The sequence below is a fragment of the Etheostoma cragini genome, chromosome 10 (assembly GCF_013103735.1).
Source record: "Etheostoma cragini isolate CJK2018 chromosome 10, CSU_Ecrag_1.0, whole genome shotgun sequence".
NCBI lineage: Eukaryota > Metazoa > Chordata > Actinopteri > Perciformes > Percidae > Etheostoma > Etheostoma cragini.
The window spans coordinates 11,888,742-11,911,570 of record NC_048416.1 but is presented as its reverse complement, the minus strand read 5'-3'; the positions used below and the strand labels follow the sequence as shown (position 1 = coordinate 11,911,570).

Sequence of the window (22,829 nt, the reverse complement as noted above, 5' to 3'; positions counted from 1 at the left end):
AACCACTTTTCTGCAACAGAATGTAGTTTAGTTATATATTTAATTATTATACACTGAGCTGATAAGTAGCAAAATAACATTTTAAAATCCATAATTTTGCTCAAAACAGCCATTAAGTGCTGCAGCCAGAAAATACACCACAGATCTAAAAAGCGAAAAGAAGCATGACATGACGTGATTCAAGCTCTACCGATTTCCTAATCGATTCATAGAATTCCAAAAATCGATTCATATTTTTATAAAAAAATATTTTTAAATAATTGTCTATTGTAATCACATGTTATATAGATATATACTTTATTGATTCCCAAGGAGAAATTCCAGGTCCTAGTAGCTTACAGACAACTAACAACATACATATACATCAAAACAGGATGTTCAAATAACAAACAAAACCACATGAATAATACGGACACACATACATACATACATACATACATACATACATACATACATACATAAAGTACATACATACATACATACATACATACATACAGTACATAAATGCATACATACATACATACATGCATGCATGCATACATACATGCATACATACATACATACATAAAGTACATGCATACATACATACATACATACATACATACATACATACATACATACATACAGTACATAAATGCATGCATACATACATGCATGCATACATGGGAAAAGTAACTACATTTAAATACTGTGAATCGTTTTTTTAACCAAGAATCATTTTTGAATAGAAAATCAAAATTAAATCAAATTGTGATCTCTAAAATTCTGAATTAAATCGACTCGTGACATTTTCTGAATCGTACACTCCTACATGACACTCTTAAAGCCAAAGTGGAAAATATGTAACCCTCATGTTGTCCTTGGGTCAAATTTGACCCGTTTTGAGTTAATTTTCTTTTCTTTTGGCACAAAAATTGGGCCGTCGAAATAAGCGTGAAAATGTCAACAATAGAAATATAAAAAAACGTTGGCAAAAACATAAAAAAAGTACCCCAAACATTAAAAAAAATTACAAAAATGGCGGAAGAAGCGGTAATAGTGTTGAAAAAATGATTTATATGGTTGACAGGAAGACAACAAAAGGGTTGAGAAAAGGGGGGGGGGGGGAGCACAACAGTTCACTGGGCTCTTCTCATTGCTCCATTTTGTGCCTCCTCCATCGTATTGCCTGTGACCCAAAAATGGATCTCTGCGCAACATTTTGGGGAATGCTATGAGCGAGGATGCAAAGGTGTATCTTTCGCAGAACTCTTTTTGGCACCCGTGACGGTATAAAAGAAGTGTGACAAAACTAGATTATTCAAACCATGACAGCTGTGCCACAAGTCATAATTATTGAAGTTGTTTTAAAATGACTGCTCCGAAGTACGGATGTTTCATTTTGCTAAATGCCTGTTGCCTCGACTCCTCTCCCCTCGTGTTTCTTCCTCGCCTCCTTTTCTTGCATCTTGGGTGGGAGGGACTAAGATGCAAGGAGAGGATGCAAGGAAAGGAATCGAGGAGGTACAAACTGAGAAATGCGAAGAGTGGAGTCAACCAACCTTCATCAAATACAACAAGAAGATCACAAGTGATAAAAAGAGAACATGTGTACAGAATTAGCATCAATTAGCCCCTACACTTAGGCAGGTAGAGAGGATGGGCAGGGAAAAGCTTTTCTTTTCCACTTTGTGATTAGGAGCAAGAGTGCCCCCCTCTTCTTTTTATCAGAACAAATAAACATGTTATGCCTGCTTGTGGCATCAATTTCTTGTGACAGATAGAAGGAAATGTCTGATTCATAAGATACTTGTACTGGCAGTAGAATAGTCTGCAGTAATGACTGGTTCGGCCCCACCTGCGTGACCTTTTTAAACAATCCCTTCTAATAAACACTGGTATGACACCCGCTGCTAAGATAATATACAACCTTTTTACCTGGGTCGGCGCTATGATGCTCTCTGAGCTATATATAGAGCTGAGAATTAAACCATCTCTCTTCTGATTAAAACACAACCTGCCAGATAAAGAGCCACAGATCAAATTGGCCTTTAAAGTACACATGTGCGTGCATGCTTTGATTTGTGTTTATGTAGTGGTGTAACATAGCCACAAAGCCAATGCGTGTTTCATTTTTTGGGGTAAAGCAGCCAGTACTCTGTTCCTACTCACCGTGTGTCATTAATAGGCCATGTGCGTGCAGTCAGGATCAGAAACCACGGCAGCTGAGAGGAAAGTGGCACCACAGGGTCCACTGCTGACCAGATGGACATGAAGGGGGAGCTCTGTTGCTACCTACAGATATCAAAGACAGAAAGATATTGCAGCTTCCCATCCAGAAATGATGAGTCTCAGGGTGGCATCTCCTAGAGAAAGTGTTATAAATACTGTGCTCTTTGGCTGATCTGCATGATAAACACTAGGTTTTGCTTAATAGACACTAGGTTTTAATAGGGATTCAGTTAAACAGGTCAGTGAGTTAATACAATGAATTATGTATTTTGCACTATTTGAAGTGATCAGATAGACCGATGCATGAAGAGTCGGGTGGGGTCGATAGAGCTACTGCATGTTGCATTGTGTATCTGTGTTAGTACAATTTGTATGAGTAAATGTTCATGTGTGTGCATGCATATGTGTGTGTGTCAACCGATATAACTGAATATTGGCTGCTGCAGTGTACCAGGGAGCTCAGTCAGCCCATCATCAAAGGTCAGCAGCTCCCCCCCGAGAGGCAAGATATATACACAAAGATGCCAGTCATTGTTACACACACACAAACACACACACACACACACACAGTCAGTATTTACACTGACACTGCAGAGCGGAGCACCGGCCTCTGAAGAATGCCTGTCCCAATCTGTTCCCAGCAGATGTGTTTCCATAGACAACGGCTGTGTGAAGTATTATAATAAGCAAAATAGCAAGATGGTTTTGGCTTGTCAGCAACTCCCATACTTCAACCATGTCTGCAGGCTATTAGCTGAGATGGAAAACTTCCTCCAGAAACAAAAGGCACCCTTTTCTTCATGTAATCGAACATTACAAGTGCAGATTAAGCCGTAGCTACTCTGCCACAAAAGACGTCCTCTGTCGGAGGACCTCACAAACGTCTCTAATCTCCCTCATTAAGCCAGGAATGCTATACTTTAGATGAGGTTATTGTTTTGGGTATTGTATATATGAGAATCAATGTGGGCAAGCTTTGAGTTACAGCTCAAAAATAAACAGATCATTTTCATAAAGCAAACAAGTGAAGCCCAAGATAGTGCTATGCAAAATCTGTGCAGGGAAATAATAAATACACTGGCTGTGTGCCAAAGCCAAAATGGCAGACAGGTGTTAGAGGGCACAAAAAGGATTGTCGGAAAAATGATACTGCTCGTATTCTCAGGCACAGGAAATTAGAACAACATTAAAACAATTATTTGGCTTAATGTGTGTAATGAAGTTAATGAACCCAATTTGCAGCAGCATCCTGTTTTGGGGGTGTCACAAATGATTGTGTGAAAACCATCAAGCTATTAATCTGTTGTTGGCTAATTTAGTGGCGAAGCAGGCAGTGTTTTTGTCATGGGTTTGTTTGTCAGCGCGGGGGTCACGGGCTGTGTGACAAATGGCTGGAAAAAACTTCTGGGCCATATTTCACCGCGACCAGTTGAGGGATTGGACGACTGTATTGTGGAGATAGTAATGGTCACGTTCACTTTGAGAGTTTTAGTAGCCATATTTCCCTGACCTTAAGAACTCCTGTGTTATTCATCTTTGGGCAAGTGACTAGGATTGGCCATGGGATGAAATATATTCTCAGGTCTCTTGATAAATGCCCAAGGAGGATCGGCACAGGAGGCTGCAAAGCTTTTATTTATCAATGCGGGAGAGAGAAAGGAGCAGGTAGCGAGGACTGTCAGGTGCAGACATTGGCCCTCATTTATCAACCTAACGTAGAAACCAGCACAGATATGAGCGCAAAAATCCTCTTACGACAGGCTTCACGTGGGATTCACGAAACGTTAGTATCACACCAATCAGAGCGTAAGAATGGTATGATAAAAGCAGCGGCTGGAAACAATCGTAATTTAAATATTACTCCTAAGTATATTCTCGGTTTTGGGGCCTCGCCCCTGCTATTCACGACATGGCCAGACGTAATCCGGCTAAGAAGCACTTTTCAGAGGTGGAGATTGAAACCCTGAGATCTCAGTTTAAGTTGCAGTACCTTTTGTTTGTCCTATTGGCAGTCTAAAAACTGGTATTAGGCTGTAGGAAGAATGCGGAATAGAAAGAGAGTGTTGCTGTATTAAACAGACTCCAGCTGAAGTTTATTTAATTAATACATCATTGACATATTTATACTCCTAATAGTAATATGTAGGCTTATATTGCAATCTTTTAGGCCTACATGTAGGTGTACCTGTATTTAAATAAACACACGGTAGCAGAGTTTTTTTCATGAGTCAGAGCCCGCCAGTTGTAAGGGATAGCGTGTGGAGTAATATCCTGTCTCCTTTGTATAGCCCCAGTTTGGGCTGTGCTGCACACTGTTCTCTAGGCATCGGGTCAGCTGGCTCCGTCACTACGTTTATGGCACCATGTTTTCCTGTGCGATATTGTGCAGAACCCCACAGGCTAAAACAATGTTGCAGACTTCTTCTGGCATGTATAGTAGGCTCCCCCCCCTCCACCGTGGCTTGTGTGTGTGTAGGCTACAAGTGCACTGTTGCTCGGCTCATAGAGGTCTTCTAAAAGAGCCAGATCTGCCATCTCCTGGTATAAGCGGCACCGCAAGTCCACACTGACTCAAAAACCTGCGTACACAAGGTCGGACCAGACGTGAGATTCTTTTGTTAGCCTACGCTCATGTTCAAATTGATAAATGCCGAGCTTTGCGTAGGAATCGCCGTACGCCCGTCCTACGACTGTTTTAGGTTGTACGCACGTTTCATAAATGAGGGCCATTGTGCTGATTGCCAATGACAACTTCAACAGGGTCCAGGTACATTGCCTTAGAGGAGATGAATTATAAGTCCCTACTGGCCCATTTTAAGTCAGAAAGTGATCCCTAACCAGCCAGCCCTGGAGCGAGTCGGAGGAACTGAACTGAAAGCTCAGGAAGAGGGCAACAAACAGAGATTGGCCCCGGGTCAACTCTGAAACAGCTCAACACATCCACAGATTATCCGCAGGCAGTTGTCAATCATGAAGAGAGGTCACTCACAAAGAGAATCAAAAGTTCTTTGCCAGCAATTACGTCAAGTGGAAATGAAAGATGGAGTGTCGGGCGGCAGAGAGGAAGTGAGGTAAATTGGTAGTGTGTGTGGAAAGAGAAGGCTGGAGAGGGCACGCTAGAGGGGGACTAAAGTTAAGCCCATCCAATTATAAAACCCGATTAGCTACGTCAATTAAAGTGTGATTGATGTCCTTTCAATTATTGGCTGGCATCGTGAAAATCAATGAGTGGGGCCGGGAGGAGCTGTGAGCAGTTGCTGGTCTGGGTTGTAGTGAGCATCGGCATCGCTTTGCTGTGACACCTGGTGGGTCAGATAAAACTTCACTCAGTGATGCTCCGATAAGCCACCAGAGATTACAGACAGAATAGAAGGAGAGAGGGAGGAAGAAAGAGAGGGAGAGAGTTGTCTGATTGACTGACTTTATTGTCTGGGTGAAGAATGGTGTGTGCAGGGGAAACGGAAGATTACAGATACTGGATCTTTGCATCGGAGGTTAGCTAGGTGCCTTTGATTTGCCCTTAGAAAGTAAACTGCAACTGGCCAATCTCAGACGATGTTTATCCAATCAGCAGAACCCAGTTGGCCTGTCTCCTTGCTGATGGGTGGTGTTTTGTCTTTAGACAGACTGCACATCCCTCTGTAGTCTGCAGCGCTAGAAGTCCAAATATCACAGCCTCGCCTGGCCTTTGACTCACCAAGACAATTGGATTTGGGAACTTTAATGAGCAGTTCAGCCATAGTCTCTCCCCTTTTTTGGAGCCCATTGTGGAAGGTGGAAGGTTTTAGCCTGACTGCTTACAAGTAAGCACCTCTATTCTTCCCTGAGGAGAGAGAGGCAGAGGAGAGAGGCACAGGCAGGTACATGGACAGAATGTGGTGGAGGAAGGGTGTATTAGTGATGTTAATACGTTTTCAATGTAGTGAGTCTTTGAGACCCACAGCTGGTCATTTAAGTGAGTCCCAGGGCTCTTAACTTTTTTTACAATCCTCCCAGAACTGTCCGAAATTGAAGGTGGACCACGCCAAATTTAAAACTGAGTTCTAGTTAAAATAATCAGGTGATCTTTAAAATAAATTAGATATCATACCAATGACTTGATGATCAATCTGCCTTTTTATTTAAATTCATCTGAAAAAATTAGATTAGCGACTGGTATCATTCACACCACAAAAAAAGGACTCTTGCAAAGCGACGAGAAAGAAATGAATGAAATAAAAAACTGCTTTCAAGGAGCAGAAAACTAATACTAGTACTAGTTCTAACTAATAGAACATTTGAATGGTCCTGTCTTTCTGAAGAGTACGAATGTTTCTTTCTTTAGTCACTTACTGTAAATAAACCCAGATATTCTGAACTGTTGTATAATACTGATATAGCTTTCACTTTCCTAGTTAATTTGAAAATACTAACACACATTAAGTGAGTGATGAGTTGAAAAAGCTACCTTAATAGAGACTGGAGGAACTGCAAGGAGGAAGCAGTAATTGATATCTACGGCTTGATCAACAAAAAATAAACGTTTTGATTGTTCAGTGGCCTTAAAACGTCAATTGGATAGTGGGTCAATTTATCCAAAAAAGTGTGAAATAACTGAAAACATGTCTTATATTCTAGTTTCTTCAAAGTAGCCACCCTTTGCTCTGATTACTGCTTTGCACACTCTTGGCATTCTCTTGATGAGCTTCAAGAGGTAGTCACCTGAAATGGTTTCCCAACAGTCTAGAAGGAGTTCCCAGAATGCTCAGCACCTGTTGGCCCTTTTGCCTTCACTCTGCGGTCAAGGTCACCCCAAACCATCTAGATTGGGTTCAGGTCTGGTGACTGTGGAGGCGCAGCACCCCATCACTCTCCTTCTTGGTTAAATAGCCCTTACACAGCCTGGAGGTGTGTTTGGGGTCATTGTCCTGTTGAAAAATAAATGATAGTCCAACTAAACGCAAACTGGATGGGATGGCATGTCGCTGCAGGATGCTGTGGTAGCCATGCTGGTTCAGTATGCCTTCAATTTTGAATAAATCCCCAACATTGTCACCAGCAAAGCACCATCACACCTCCTCCTCCATGCTTCACGGTGGGAACCAGGCATGTAGAATCCATCCAGTCACCTCTTCTCTGTCGCACAAAGACACAACGGTTGGAACCAAAGATCTCAAACCTTGACTCATCAGACCTAAGCACAGATTTCCACTGGTCTAATGTCCATTCCTTGTGTTTCTTGGCCCAAACAAATCTCTTCTGCTTGTTGCCTCTCCATAGCAGTGGTTTCCTAGCTGTTATTTGACCATGAAGGCCTGATTTGCACGGTCTCCTCTTAACAGTTGTTCTAGAGATGTGTCTGCTGCTAGAACTCTGTGTGGTATCCACCTGGTCTCTAATCTAAGCTGCTGTTAATTTGTGATTTCTGAGGCTGGTGACTCAGATGAACTTATCCTCAGCAGCAGAAGTGACTCTTGGTCTTCTTTTCTTGTGGTGGTCCTCATGTAAGCCAGTAACGTTGTAGCGCTTGATGGTTTTGCGACTGCACTTGGGGACACATTCAAAGTTTTTGCCGTGTGTGTGTGTGTGTGTGTGTGTGTACTTACAAATTGTGTGTGTTGTGAAGGAGGTACGTTTATTTTATGTTTTTGAGGTTTCTTTTAAGGTTTTAAACACAGATTGTCATATAATGTAGCATTATCATGGAAAAAGGGTGCGTGGACACATGAATAGTGAGTTTACTGCGTCCTTTCGGATTTTAAAGCGTCAGAGACGAAGGATGTGTACATAGCAGGATCACTGCAGTGTAGGTATCCTGTTAAGACTTCATGCCATAAGTATGTTCTGTGCAGATGTGCAGTTAAATGTCAAGAACACAAATCACAGTCATTCACAATTGATTGCTTGTCAAGAGACCGCTGGCATTACAGCGGGCAGCCATAGAGCCTGGCTGCATATAATCCCGCTACTTAAGGTATCAGATTGTACTGAGATAATCACCCATGAAATAGATTCTGGCATGTCACGCGGCTTGGTCCAAAGAAATGGATTTTTCAAGGCAAAATGAGAAGGCAAGGACAAACAGACAAAAAGAGATGAATAGAGATGAGAGTGAGCCATGAGAGAAAGAATACTTTTTGACCATTTTCTCTTTTTTTTCACTTTGTCTGTTAGCACTCTAATTTAATTGTGCCATTCTCCATATCACAGATTTACTAACACCAATTAAAACTTGTCAAATCGGTGCTTCCAATGTTGAGCGCAGTTCGTGTCAAGCAGTATGATTACACAGTGGAAAAAAAAAATAGAAAGAAAAACCATGGCAGTTTGGAGATATTCATCAAAATATGTCATATCTAATGTTAATCAGGTCGATTTTGACACAAACCTTTTGGACGTGTTTTTGCCGCTCATTGCTGAAATGTAAATCACACAAGTGTCAGGCACATGCTGTCTCCCTGTTAGTCTTTTTTTGTTATTTAATTCTAATGTTCAGTCTTCTACACTTGCTCTTCTCCTGCTTTTGTCCTCTTCCTTTTGTTGTCACCTCACCGCGCCAACCTGCAGCACTTTAACCTTTGCTGTTGTTCTCGGTCTCTCGAAGCTGCGCTGCTCAATGTGTCCCCTCCTTGACTGTGTTCAGCTGACAGCCCTCCGCCCCCATGGCTCCCAGGGACAATGGCCCTCCACAAAGGCCCCAGGAGCATCCTCCGCCACCAAACTCCCCCAGCCCAGGGAGACAGCCATAGCAAATCCCATTCTCCTGCAAAAAAACAACACACACACACACAAAAGCATGCACATGTTGATGTTTGTCTGGGCTTAGCTGTCATCTTCATACTGTATTTTTGAGAGAATTACGCTCACGCTCGTCTCTCATGCTTTTCAGAGGAAGACAGAGAGATTCAATAAGAGGTGCTAGAATTTCATAAGCAAATTCTTCATTTTTGTCTCTCTTGGGGGTTGCTGTGCTTAGAGAGAAAGACGAGAGATACACAAAAAAACATATGAGCATAAGATATATATATATATATATATATATATATATATATATATATATATATATTGGTGCAGAAATGAAGAAAGGTAAATCTGCTTCAGAAACACTCTCCTTTACTATTGTCCACAGGTTGACATTGAAGCTTTAGGCTAGAGTTGGCCGATAGTTAGAAAATCAAATGTCACAATATATTTGACCAAATACATCAATGTCAATATTGTTGGGTTAAATATTTGTGCTTTCACAAAATATTAAGACAATGAAAGTTCAGATGAATAATCATCAATAATGTGGATATAATGAGTAAAGGCAAATAATATGATATTCAAAATTTAAGACAATATCTAGCTTCAGATATCGATGTCAATATAATATTGATATATAGCCTAGCCCTACTTTTAGGTTTTTAAAAAATACTGAAATTAGAGATGGTTATTTTCAAATATTTGCAAATGCTGGCTCTAATTTCCTTGCATTGTCAGAAACAAAGTCGCACAATATGCCAAGCAAAAAATATGGAAGGGATTTCATATTATCTATTAACCAGATCATCAAGTAAGTCCTTTGCACTGAAGATTTTAAAAGATTTCCCTGCAACATACATTGGTATTTTCATTCAACGCACAAGTAAGTTTTTCAGTTGTGCTTAATGATTTATTTTCTGTTGTTCTGTGTCCTACCCTTGCAGCTGTGAGCGGGGCGGAGGATGTGGCGCTCTACGTGGGCATAGTGGCAGTGGCTCTGTGTCTGACTCTGCTGCTCATTGTGGTAGTCCTAGTCTACCGGCGCAAGAAGGAGGACCTGGATGCCGACGTAGCAGACTCCTCCATCCTCACCACTGGCTTCCAGCCCATGGGCATCAAGCCCAGCAAGCCAGGTGTGTGGGCACCGCGGCCACGCAGGCCTCCCCCCCACAGCAGTAGGACACTGTTCTTTGTTCTGTTCTACCCTCCACTGTACGTCCGTTGGTCTGTCCATCTGCCCACCGTGACTGTGCAGCACTCATCTACATGTACATGTACCACTGATCCTGTTTGTATGTGGTTGTGAAAGTAGTGTGAATGTATTTACAGTGGTCTTTAGTCTAAGCGAGTGTGTGTGTGTGTGTGTGTGTGTGTGTGTGTGTGTGTGTGTGTGTGTGTGTGTGTGTGTGTGTGTGTGTGTCACATTATGTTTCGCCACCGCCTCATTGTCAGGAAATGTACCCACTCTGTTTACTGCCTGTGTGGAGCCTCTGAGGTTTACCAGCGAGTAATAGAAATACAACTCGCTGGGTTGGATGGAGATGGGGAACTGGGTTGCAGTGCCTGTGATTCACTGTGTGAAATAAAAAAAAAAGCCTTTATACATTCTGGGTGCTAAGCTGTATCTGAGTTCTGTTTGGAATTGATTGTGTGGTTGCTAAACAGACAGAGATAGTGAGAGGGGGTGGGAATTGATTGGCTTTGGCTTGTGTTTGTGTGTTGTCAAGAGTGTGTGAGTCTGTTTTCTGCACCATGTGTCTTTTCTATGTTTTTTTCAGTTTTTGTTGTGTGTTTCGACAGCTTTAGAGAGTGTGAGGTCTGTCTCAGTGATATACAAACCCCCCCTTGACTGCCACTCATGAAGTTTCACACATTTGCTTTTGTCTGTTTCCTTTTTTCATTATTCAAACAGAGAATTCCCATTTGCTCACCATCCAGCCTGATCTAACCACTACCACCACCAGTTACCAAGGCACCCTACGCTCACGCCATGATGCCACTGGAAAGTTTTCAATGAGCAACGGGCCTCTGCTGGACCCGCTTCCCAACGGCTCGCACACTCTGCACAACGGCAAGCTTAACTCAGACCCTGCTGAGTTTGTGAGCAGGCTGTCCACTCAGAGCTACTTTAAAACGCTGCCCCGCGATGTAGCAAACACCTCCTATGGGACCTTCAACTTCCTGGGAGGGAGGCTGACGATACCTAACACAGGTGGGTTCTTCATTAAGGGTCGTATAAATCTCTAAGGTCCTTCTCCCGCTTGTAGTTCGGTTCAGTTGGATTGGACAAAGCAAAAGATACATTGTTGCCTTTTAGTTAAGAGCTATAAATATAAAGTCGTATGGACTGACAGGTAATTCTTTTATTGGAGAGTTTTGATGATGTCATTCTGTGTCAATATGTCAAGTCAATTTATTTATAGAGCACATTTAAAACCAACCTAGGCTGAACAAAGTGCTGTATAAAGTAATATGTTATAAAAACAAAGGAAGATAATATAGACACAGTGAACATCATACAAACAACACACTGCTATACAAATGTCCCAAAAACTAAATCATACGCCAAAGAAACAAGACTTAAAGATTTCAGAAGTAGAGGAGGACCTAATATGAATGGGAAGTTTGTTCCAGAGTCTCGGGGCCACAACAGAGAAGGCACAATCACCCTTTGTTTTCATCCAAGACTGTAGAATAGCTAAAAGGAAATAATAAGACGATCTTAGGTTCCTTGGTAAGGAGATCAGCAATATAAAAAGGGGCCAACCCATGTAATTCCTTAAAAACAAGTAACGTTACCTTAAAATCTTTTCTCTTTTGACCGGTAACCAGTGAAGAGAAGCCAGCATTGGGGAGATATGATTCCTCCTTCTGCTACCAGTCAACAATCTAGCAGTCGCATTCTGGACAAGCTTCGGTTAAAGTCCCTACATCTTTTGAAAGTTTGTCAACTAAATTTGGTGGGCCAAACAACATTACTCTCATTAAGTTGGAGAAAGTTGTTAGCCATCCAGCTCTTTAAGGCATTGAAAAAGGAACTTTAAATTAGTTGATATCACCTGTTTTTAGAGACAGGTACAACTGTGTCATCAGCATAACTGTAATAACATATGTTATGTTTGTGAAGAATGGAGCCCAAAGGGAGCATGTACAAAGAAAATGAAATTGGCCCTAAAATCAAACCTTGAGGTACACTGCATGTAGTCGCTGCAACACAAAAGAAAAGGTTCTATTTTTTAAATAAGAATTGAACCACTGAATTGAACAGTCTGGATCCCTACCCTATGCTAAAGGTGATCCAACGAGATGGCATGATCAACAGTGTCAAATGCAGCACTCAGGTCCACCAAAAGTAAAATGGCACAATTTTGTCCGTCACCAAACAGCAACATAATTTAGCACTTTAATAAGTGCTGTTTCTGTGCTATTGTGTACTCTGAAACCAGGCTGAAAATTGCCCAATACATAATTTTCTCTTATAAATTAAGAGAGCTGCGCAAGAACAACCTTCTCCAAAATCTTTGACATAAACAATCATTTAGAAATAGGCCTAAAGCTGTTACAACCAGTAGGGTCAAGGTTGTTTTTTTTTAATTAGGGGCTGAACCACAGCATGTGTAAAGCCATTCATGAAAGAGCTACTCTATATATTACAGACAAGAGGCTGGGACCAATAGTATGAAATACCTCTTTCAAAAGACGAGAGGGGACAATATCTGAAGATGAATAGGTAGTTCTTATTTGTGATACAACATCCTTCAATGCTGACAGGCACAAAACAATTCAGAGAAGCAGGGCATAGGATTGATGCGGAAGGGTCATGGTCAGTAGGTGAAATACAAGATATGATAGGGTCAACCTTGTTGATAAAAAAAGCTCAAAATTGTTTTGTGATTTCAAACGTAGCATCAGGGAGTGCAATAGCATGATTTAGTGCTGGATTTATTGCACTTAACAAAATAAGGCTATGTGCATTTTTAGCTATGTTTTTAGAAAAATGCTTTGCTTTAGGTGCTTTGACAATGCCTTGGTAGGATACCTTGTAATCTCTGTGTCTCATAGGATACTTGCAGTTTATCTTTTTTCCATTTCCTTTCTGCTTTTTTACACTCTTGTCAAAGGGCACAAGTCTCACTGTTAAGCTAAGGGAGGGCTTTGACTGAGTCACTTCAGTTTAAAAGGGGCAACAATATCAAGAACATCTGTGACAGTAGTATTAAACCGAGTAACTAGCTCATCTGTAGACAGAGTGGTGGAGGTTATTTCTGTGGGACTAGCAAAAGGACAAGCTATGAAATCATCAGAATATTGCCTAGCAGTGGACGAGTTTAGTGCTCGGATGTAGCGCTCTGGCAAGCAAGGTTTAGGTAATGGATTAGACAGTGATGCATTAAAAATCACAGGCTTATGGTTAGATAGACTAGCAACATCCAGCTCAATACTTAAAACTGGAAAACCTGATGATAAAACAAGATCCAGTGTATGACCATGTTTGTGTGTTGGACCAGTTACGGACTGAGTCAGATTGAATGAGTCCACAAGTTGTAGAAACTAGCAAACTAAAGGCTTTGATGGGCATGGATACTAAAATCACCAAGGATTACAATTTTATCCAAGTTGGGCACAATCAAGGATAGAAACTAGTGGATCTGGGAAAGGTAAAAAAGTCACAATCACCAGGGGAGAAATCAGTGAAAGGGCCTAGATCACCAACATGCAGCCAAGTTTCTGTGACAAATAAAAATCGTGTGATAGAAACAAGTCATTTAAAATGAATGTTTTGTTCAAACATGATTGCACATTCAACAATGCGAATTTGATTGTTATTGTATCCACAGCCTGTGCTTTGAAACTGTGGTAATCTCCATTGCCATGACTGTTCAAATGATCGAATAGGATCACTGTTCGATCATTTGAACAGTCATGGCAATGAAGATTACCACCGTTAACTCCTCGTCTTCTGCAGCCATGGGGAGTGATGTCCTTTTAATTCTGTTTTTTAAATCTGATGGGAATGATAGTAAAGGTGGGGGTATACAAAGTGTATGCCCTAATGGACAGAGGACCAGTTCCCTGGCTTGTGTAGGGTTTGTTCTTAAGTTAGTTGAGTCATGCTCTAACATTAGTCAAGCTCCATGATGATTGGCAACTCATGAGGTGGGTGTTTTATAGAAGGTGATAAGGTAGAGTAGGTAATAACTGGCAAAGAGGGCCTACAGGGGGTGCTCTTAAGGGTCTCTTCTACTGCTGTAGAGGAAGAGAGGTGAGACTGGGGCACGTGCTATGACTTTTGCACGCATGCGCAAGAAGTAAACAGTCAGTCACGTTTGGAGCCTGTTTTGAAGATTACCACAGAGCACTTGGCTGTCCCGTTTATTGTGATGAATTCCATCTCTGCTAAAAAGAGAGTGGCGTTCCTAACAATTTTAAAATTGTCAAAGGGCGGCCAGATAGCTCAGTTGGTAGGGTGGGCCCCCATATAAAAAGGTTTACTCTTCGATGCGGCCCTTTGCTGCATGTCATTCCCCCTTTCTCCCTCCTTTCATATCTTCAGGTGTGCTGTCAAATTATGAAGGCTTAAAATGCCCAAATAATATCTTTAAAAAACAATATCAATCAATAAAACCGATGTTATGGAGCCGGCATGCAGACTGAAACCCGGTCTTAAGGCTGAGGAGTCTGCTAAAATGTCCCCTTCGCGACTAACAGACAGAAGAGGACCAGAAGTAAAAACACACTTTCCAGTGCTCTAAAACGCATCAATAAGATTAGTTGAGACTGCTACTCATACTCATCATAAATAGACAAATAGTGACAAACAAAAAGAGGCATTTCCTATCGTAGTATCTATTCCTTATTATTATTATTTTAATAAGGAACTGCTAAAATGCCCAACACATCTCTGTTTGAACTCCCCTCTCTGTCCATGTAGCGATAAAGATGCTGGATGACCGTCCCCATAACTGTCCAGTCGATTTACCCACCAGACTATAATGGCGCAGGTGTGAATAGAGCAAATTCAAATCCAGTTTTGGATGGTGCATGGTTCAAAAGGGTTGTACTTAGTGTCTTCATTAAGTCATGTGTGTTTTGGGCGTAACATGCAATAAACCAATCCGACTGTCGTCTCACATTCCCTTTAAAAGCCAGGTGTGTTTGGACCTCGGTGGAATGCTATTGTGATGGCAATAATAACAATGAAATACTGCGCGTTTGACTTTAGACCAGGTTTTTGTTGGTCATTGGTGCGATCACTTCCCACTGCCTCAAGATAGCTATACGCCAAATCACCTGAATCACTAAGTACACACCACCTGTAAGCACGCCCATGAGCACAAAGATGGGTGCAGGTGCTTTCGCTATTTCAATGATGCGGGCGCTGAACGGGAAATTGACTACTGCGTCAATCTTAAACTTGCAAAGACACTTGTGTTGGGCTTTGGTATGCGCTGGTCCAGGTGCAAGATATGACCCAAGGTGTTTGCAGCTCTTGGTTCATTTGTAACCAGTTGGTGTGAACAGGAAATGGATCAGAACTGAAAGGCAACAATGTGTATTTCTTTTTGTTTCTTGGTCCATACCAGTGTGCTGCTTCCATATGTAATTTGTAAATGCGATTTTAAGGAAACTCTAAGATGAGAAGGCAACCAAATCTGATACCAAAGAATAGTTTCCATTACGGTATTGTTTCAGCAAACACAGCAGTGCAGTCTGTGTAGTGTGAGGACAGGGAGATTTCAGTAATCCTCTGGAGGATGTTCTGTTTGCTGTTATACTTTAAACAAACATCAAATGTTGCATCTAAACAATGTGACATCTGCTCCTAAATGTTATATATACAGCAACTTTGTTACACCTGCATTAATGACACAATGCATCTGACTGGACATTGACAAGAGGTTTTGTCAGTAACAGCTGAGTCCCATAAACGTCTCCCTGTCTTTATCGACACAGACCATTCAGCCTTCAAATCTTGTGCATGTGGCTTTCCTAATAGCACTTCTTACAAAGCAGCTTATTACACCGTCAGTATTTTTCTCTGTGATGCAAATTACTTTAAAACGTCGTCGTTGTAAGGAAGAAGATGAGACACCAACTATCTAAAAGAATAGTCATGATCTAAAAAAGTGGCTAATACAAAGAAATCCTACAAAAAGCAAGGCCTTTACAATATATAACGTGCATGCTCAAAAACTTACATCTGAACTGAACAGTACAAATAGTTCAAACATTAGTGCAGGGATGAGAGGACTAACTCTAAAATAGAGTGTGCAAAAAACGCACTGTACTCGGAAAGATTCCTGGAATAAAACATTGAACAAATTATTCCAATTAGGCCCCTTGCCTATGACATAGCCGGTTAAATTTGTAGCTGATGTCCACAAGTGTCAGCTGTGTGCAACGTGCAGGGACAGAGGGAAAGAGATGGTCCATTAAAGATTAGTCTGATAAAAGATATAAAAAGCCTTCCATCATTAGTCCCTATTTTGCTTTCCCTCTTCACATTAACTGAGTACAGAGCTTATATTATTATATCGGAAGACCGTGTTTTCACTCGGCTTATTGTAGGATGTCCAGATTAGCCGATGACAGTGCCAGTAAGCCAGTATCTTGTGGGAGAAAAGGTCTTTCTTCTTGTCTTGTTCCTTGCCATCACTCTCGCTCTCTCTTCTGTCTCTCTTCCGCTCTCTTACTGATTTTTTCTGCATGGATTAACTTAAAGCTGTGTTGACAAAACCACGCATTGGCACCCATCTTCTCATTGGGACACAGAAAACCGAAAAATCAGCACTTGCATCCACTCAGAGGAGATATGCTGCAGCTACTGAATATCAGGCACCTTCACCTTTTTCAGACTATTGTTTTATGGTAAACAGACCCAGTTTAAAATCCAAAGACTGTTGAGATTGTGTTGCATAGTCACTGTTTGTACCACATTTTAAATTCTAAGCAGATGATTTTGTCATGAGAATCACAACACTAATGCCACAACATTCAAACTACCTAAATAGCTCCCTCTTCTCTCCAAGGTGCTTTGCCACACTCTCCTGGGGAAATGTAATTTTCCTAGAGTAGTCCTTGCCATGGTCTCAATTATCTACTCGGTGGCAGACGGAGGACATTTAAACTGCAAAGCTGTGTGTGCTTTTGTCTCAGCTAATTGTTGACCATAGGGATGCGTGCCGCCTCGGCTGCTGGTGCCGAGATTTGCATCTGCTGTACCTGACGGAGGCTGCCTTTGACCTTTTTACAATAGATTTGTTTTTTGTTTTTTGCAGCTGTGCAGTTTTGAGTGGGCTGGCATCCTTTTGTGAGATGACAAAAGCGTTGTTCAGTCAGAACAAATAAGCCTGTCCCCCTCTTCTTTATCCCCCCCTTTCTCTCTCTCTCTGTCTCTCTCTCTCTCTGTTTCTCTCTCTCCCTTTGTTGTATTTGCATTAGGAATCAGTCTGCTTATTCCTCCCGAGGCCATCCCCAGAGGAAAGATCTATGAGATTTATCTCACTGTTCAGAGGAAGGAAGATTTAAGGTGGGTCTCTTTAACACTGCCTAACTGGCAGTCTTCCCTGGATGCCACTAGGCTGTTTGTTTTGATGCTCTACTGTTCCATTAGGAAAGGCTTAAGAGTGTGTGCCAGTACTGTGGAGGAGGGATGTAAATAAATAACGTAGCCTTTTACCAGGGTGTGCACTATTTAAGTTAGATGAATTGTTTGGAAAAGCCTGTTTATCTGCCTTGCTGCATTCAGTCTCAGAAGGCACAGTCGTTGTAGCATGCTGTGATATTGTTACGTTATGACTCACTCATCACAACTAGGTCCAGCTAGTCAGTGAGTCCAGCAGGCTTTCATTATTTTCTGTTAGAGCTGCTAGATCAATTGCTGAGGTAACAGTATCATATCCTGCTTACAATAGACCACTATGTTCTCACTAATAACTTGATGAGTAAAAGCACTTTATTTGGAGTCCTTCCCCTCTCTCTCCCTTCTCTCCCTGGTGTAGGTTACCCCTGGCTGGCTGCCAGACCGTGCTCAGCCCCGTAGTGAGTTGTGGCCCTCCAGGGGTGGTCCTGAGCCGGCCAGTTATCCTCAGCATGGACCACTGCTCTGACGCATGCCTCGATAACTGGGCCGTCCGCCTCAAGAAGCAGAACTATGAGGGCACTTGGGAGGTGAGACAGCACTATAACTTCAGCACAAATCCTCTATAGAAAGACAACGTTGCCACCCAGTGAATTTGTTAAGTCATACTGAATTTACTTGAGAACTTTCCTTGAAAAAGTATAAACTTGGTCAACAGTGACTTGAAACAGGCACTGGAAAGCACTCTTTGTTGTATAGTGGATGTAGTCCTGGCCCAGAACTCATCCACTCCAGTGTTTCAGTTATATTGACCATCAGGTGTTTTTACATTGGGCTGGAACAAAAGCCTGGAAGATCCGGCTCTCTGCGGCTCAAGAGTTGCTAGGCAACATTTTTCTGAAAACAGAAATTCTCCAAGCAAATTACTGATCCTCAATGTATTCTACTGAGTGCTCCTTGACTACTTTTGACCGCTGCTTACAATTACCGAGTTCCCTCCCCATTTTTTTTCATCCATGAAATTTGAAAGTGACCAGAAGTGCAAGAATAGGATAGACTTGGGAAGAACATTTTTTGTCCACACACACACACACACACGTGCGCCCGCGCGCAAACAAATGCTGTTTGAGGCAGTATACACATTTTCAAAATCCAGATTGGAAAGGGGTGCTGGTGGGTTTTGGAGTGTTAGTAGGTCTTCTTTCATGTTCAATATTGTGCATAAATTATTCAGACTCCTTGTGTGTGTTGGCGGTGGGGTGTCTGTGGGATGGATTGGCCTGTCTGAGGCAGAGGTTAGACCAGCACTTTTAATCATCAGCCGGACCAAATATAGCCCAGCGGCCTGACTGCGTGTCCACCAAAAGAAAAAAGTACCAGGTGGATGAGAGAATGAGAGGAGAGGCAACCACAGAGTGTGTGAAGAGAAGAAAAATGAAATAAAGGAGGCAAAGAGGGAAAGTGGAAAAAGCAGGTAATGTAGATGTAGAGGAATGTAGAGAGGGAGATTGGAAATATGGCCCAGGAAAGATGAGAAAGACGTAAAGAGATGGTTCAAATGGACTTGCATAAGGAGAAGGAGTAGAAATTAATTGCTCGTAGAGTGAGTGCTCAGTGGTGTAATCGAGCCACCTCGCTCTCTGCTCTACTTCGAAGAAATATTAAGATGATGAAAAACTGAGACTCTATTGTGGTTGCATAGCGAATGAATTGTGTCAATACTAATTCTATTGATGTAGATGGTGTCTGGTTGAATCGATCCTAGAGGGGCTTGCTGGGCATTTGGCAGCCAGAATGCTCTCTTTAGCTTGATTTGGTAATGAGAAGAGACAGTCAACTGGCATAATGGAATTTTAGAGAAAATGTTGTCACCTTGGGTCCAATTTGTCCCCATCAAATGAGCCCAGAGAGCAGTGGAATCCTCTCATAAAAGTATCCTTTAATGTGATGGGATATTTTTGCAAGTCTGTCATCTTTAGTTGAGATGCAGTTGTGATACAGCACTTTAGCTCGGTAACAAAGCAAGAACAATGCAAGATGTTGCTTTGCTGACATGTTTAAATCTCTTCATTTTTTTCTACTTGGCAAATAAAAGTACCAATTAATTATGTGTGCTGCCTGTTTTTAACACGTTTCACCAAAAGCAACAGTGTTGTTTTGCAGATAAATTGCCAAGTTCTTTGCAAATCTCAAAAGTGGAAGGAAATTCCGGAAATCCCAACAATCGGATATTTACTGCACCTCCAGTTTTTTCTTTCTCAAGCACCATCCATTCTTGCCAGGAATCTATTCGAGTCTCCTTTCATGTCAATTGAGTACCTCATTCATGCATTATTAAGTAAATTGATAGTACTGTAGGATGTGTCTTTTTATGAGAAAATGTGTCTTCATGTCAGCATTGAAACAAGAACAAAGTATCCTTTTTTTCTGATCTAAACTGTTACACAGACATTTATGTAACATGACCTTAAAGACCTTCGGCCTAAATGCCACTTTGTCACACTGCAGGAGGGACAAAGTTTGCATCTGCGCCAAGCTACTTTCCTAACAACCTCTTTACAAACACACACCCACACATACACATCAGGTACCAAGGCAAACGAATTACCCTTCCCTCCTACATAAAATGGGTGCTCGACCTTCCATCCATGCCTTGTTTTTTCTTCTCCACCTCGCCTCCTCCAGGACGTCCTGCTGATGGGGGAGGAGCTGGTGTCGGAGCCCTATTACTGCCAGCTCGAGGCCGAGACGTGCCGGCTTTTCTCGGAGCAGCTGGGCACCCTCGCCCTGGTGGGAGAGTCCCTGCACATGGGCGCTGCCAAGCGCCTGAGGCTGGTGCTCTTCTCCGATGCATACTGCTCCACGCTGGAGTACAACATCAGGGTCTACTGCATGGACGACACACAAGACGTCTTCAAGGTAAATTGTGACAAATGTAGTGCTGCCTGTTATTGTTTGGCTGGCAGTTTCTCAGCCTGAGATTGCGGGCAATTGAACCATTTCTGAGTGATAGGTAGACTATTATGTGTAATAGCATTGTCTCTCACATTGGAAGGTTAGTAGTAGTGCAGACATGTAGGAGTTAAGCATTGTCATGGTAAATTGAACAGTATTCCAGGCCTGATTACACCATGTGCAGTTCAAGGGTGTGTGATTTGAGTCTATTGAAACAATGCATATGTCCAGATTAATCATGGTATACAGTACAAACTCTGAGTGTGTTTTTGTGTGCATGGCTACAAAGATATTTTATTCCGTTTCATGCTGTCAGTGGTTCCGCTTGGCTGCCGTGGGCCAAGAAGTTTCCCATCACTTTGTTCAACAGCATATTTCACTTCTCTTTTTTTGCTCTCCACATGGACAGAGTATAATCAAGCACTAATGCCTTCCTCCTTCCCCCGAGGACTGCCTCTGAGTAGCCTGTTAAGATTTCATTTGCATGGTTAATTAGTAAATTAAAAGGAGAGCCTGCCCAAATCTTTTCCCAGCAACCCCTGTGCTCTCGCTCTTTCTCTCTCCACACCTCTCTTTCTCTCACCAAGCTGTTCCTCTCTGTCTGACACCACCCACAGCCACGAGAGCCACTTCACACTCAAGTCCACTTTTGCTAGCTGTAATGGCTGACCTCCTTGTGCTGAGGTTCAGCACCGGCACAATCTATGGACGGCTGTGGGACATAAACAATGGGAGGGAGTCGGGGCTCGGGCTGAAATTAGCACTCACACATTCAGGGAGTTGAAGATTAGATGGGAACTGTGCAAAGGCTCTAGCTGTGGGGTGGGAATTACTAAACCTCCTAGCTTACATCTGTCTTTTTGTGGCTCAATTCTGCCCCTGCTGCTATCTTTCTCTGTTTGACAGCTATTGCATGATAGCAGGCGCGCTCAGGGAAATTGCTGGCTGACATTCAACTGTGTTCTTAGAACATAGATAATAGAAGATTATATGTAGAAATAAATGTCAAATGTAGCATACTGGAGGTAAAGCCTGTACAGCTGATGACGCTCTGCAGAAGAAGTGATTTGTTTGCAGATATATATCAATCTTTTTTGTCTACTCACTATCAAAGCAGTTGTAATATGAGGGAGTTGTATTTGTATATTCAGATCACTGGATGACCCAGGGATGTTCTGCTGCAGTGTGACTGTTGAAATGACCTTGCACGTCCTGTGTTGGATGCAGAAAGGCTGCTGGTGCACAAATCTCTCTCTCTCTCTCTCTCTCTCTCTCTCTCTCTCTCTCTCTCTCTCTCTCTCTCTCTCTCTCTTTCTCTTTCTCTTTCTTTGAGTGTCTCTCCCTCTGGCTAACTCTGGTTCTGCTATTCTCCCGATCTCTTAGCCAGGAAAAGGACATCTGAGCTTGTTGACTCAAGCACTTGTGCTGCCATACTCTGCATCTCCCTCGACGCCCGTGAGTGCATTAACTCCCCGTCTTTCACAACCTGGTCCTGTGGTAAGCCACGGCGTCTCCAGGGTTTTGTAGTTTTTAGCGAGTGATTTAAAATGTGGCCCACACTGTTTAGTAATCTCGGCTTCACACTGCTCTTGGTGCTATTATGGAGGGAGCAGTTCATTTAGCAAGTACATTAACCACTTTGAGTGGAGATTAAACTTCCCCGGAGAGGTTCAGCCTAATCACTAATCACTATCTTTAAAATGCACCATTTATGATCAGACTTTTCACTATGGCTACCATTAGAGTTAATTGTAGTATGCAACAGTGGTGGAGCAGCAGTAGTTGGTATGATGGAGTGGGACAGCAGCATTTTTGATCCTTCAGTCGATGTACAGTACACCTTCAGCACATGTGAATTTCATGACAGCCCCATTTTTCAGACAAGAAGTCTACTTTCCATGCATTAAACAGCCTGTACTTTTGAGGGGAGAAAAATATTTCTATGCTTTTTCTGTTGGCTGTTCAGTGGCAGTAAGAACTGTAGAAACCCAACACTGAGTTTTTTTTTTCTCCAAGTCCCTGGCTGGCTGTCAGTCTCATCTGACAAGCCTCCATCAGCGAGAGTGGCACGTACGCACACCCACAAACACGTGCACACTACACTTACAGTATGCACGCTGTACCATGCAATCTCTTATCTCCCAATTACACCAGATTAGAACCAATGTTATTGTCTTTGATCCTAAGTGTGCGGGGGCTCAGGGGAAACAGTGACATTTCTGTCTGATGCTTGCCGTATGTTAGCAGGGCTCTGCTGGGACCAATTAAGTTAATATTTAATGTGTGTCCCACTCTTGATGGGCCCAGCCAAGGCTGGCGCGCTACAGAGGAGTCATGATCGGCGTTTGGTAGCGCCCTC

At 42.3% G+C, this 22,829-nt stretch overlaps 1 protein-coding gene across 5 annotated transcripts in view; it reads left to right on the top strand.

Moving 5' to 3' along the window:
• unc5a (unc-5 netrin receptor A) overlaps positions 1–22,829 on the top strand; it is a 142,276-nt gene that overhangs the window by 106,483 nt on the left and 12,964 nt on the right. For 3 of the 5 annotated variants that reach the window (XM_034883712.1, XM_034883711.1, XM_034883709.1), the window contains 5 exons: positions 9,879–10,109; positions 10,847–11,146; positions 17,377–17,464; positions 17,937–18,105; positions 20,201–20,434. In XM_034883712.1, the coding sequence (XP_034739603.1) occupies positions 9,879–10,109; positions 10,847–11,146; positions 17,377–17,464; positions 17,937–18,105; positions 20,201–20,434 (1,022 nt within the window). The remainder of the gene's footprint in view (positions 1–9,878; positions 10,110–10,846; positions 11,147–17,376; positions 17,465–17,936; positions 18,106–20,200; positions 20,435–22,829) is intronic. The other 2 variants (XM_034883713.1, XM_034883710.1) reach the window with 1 other exon arrangement.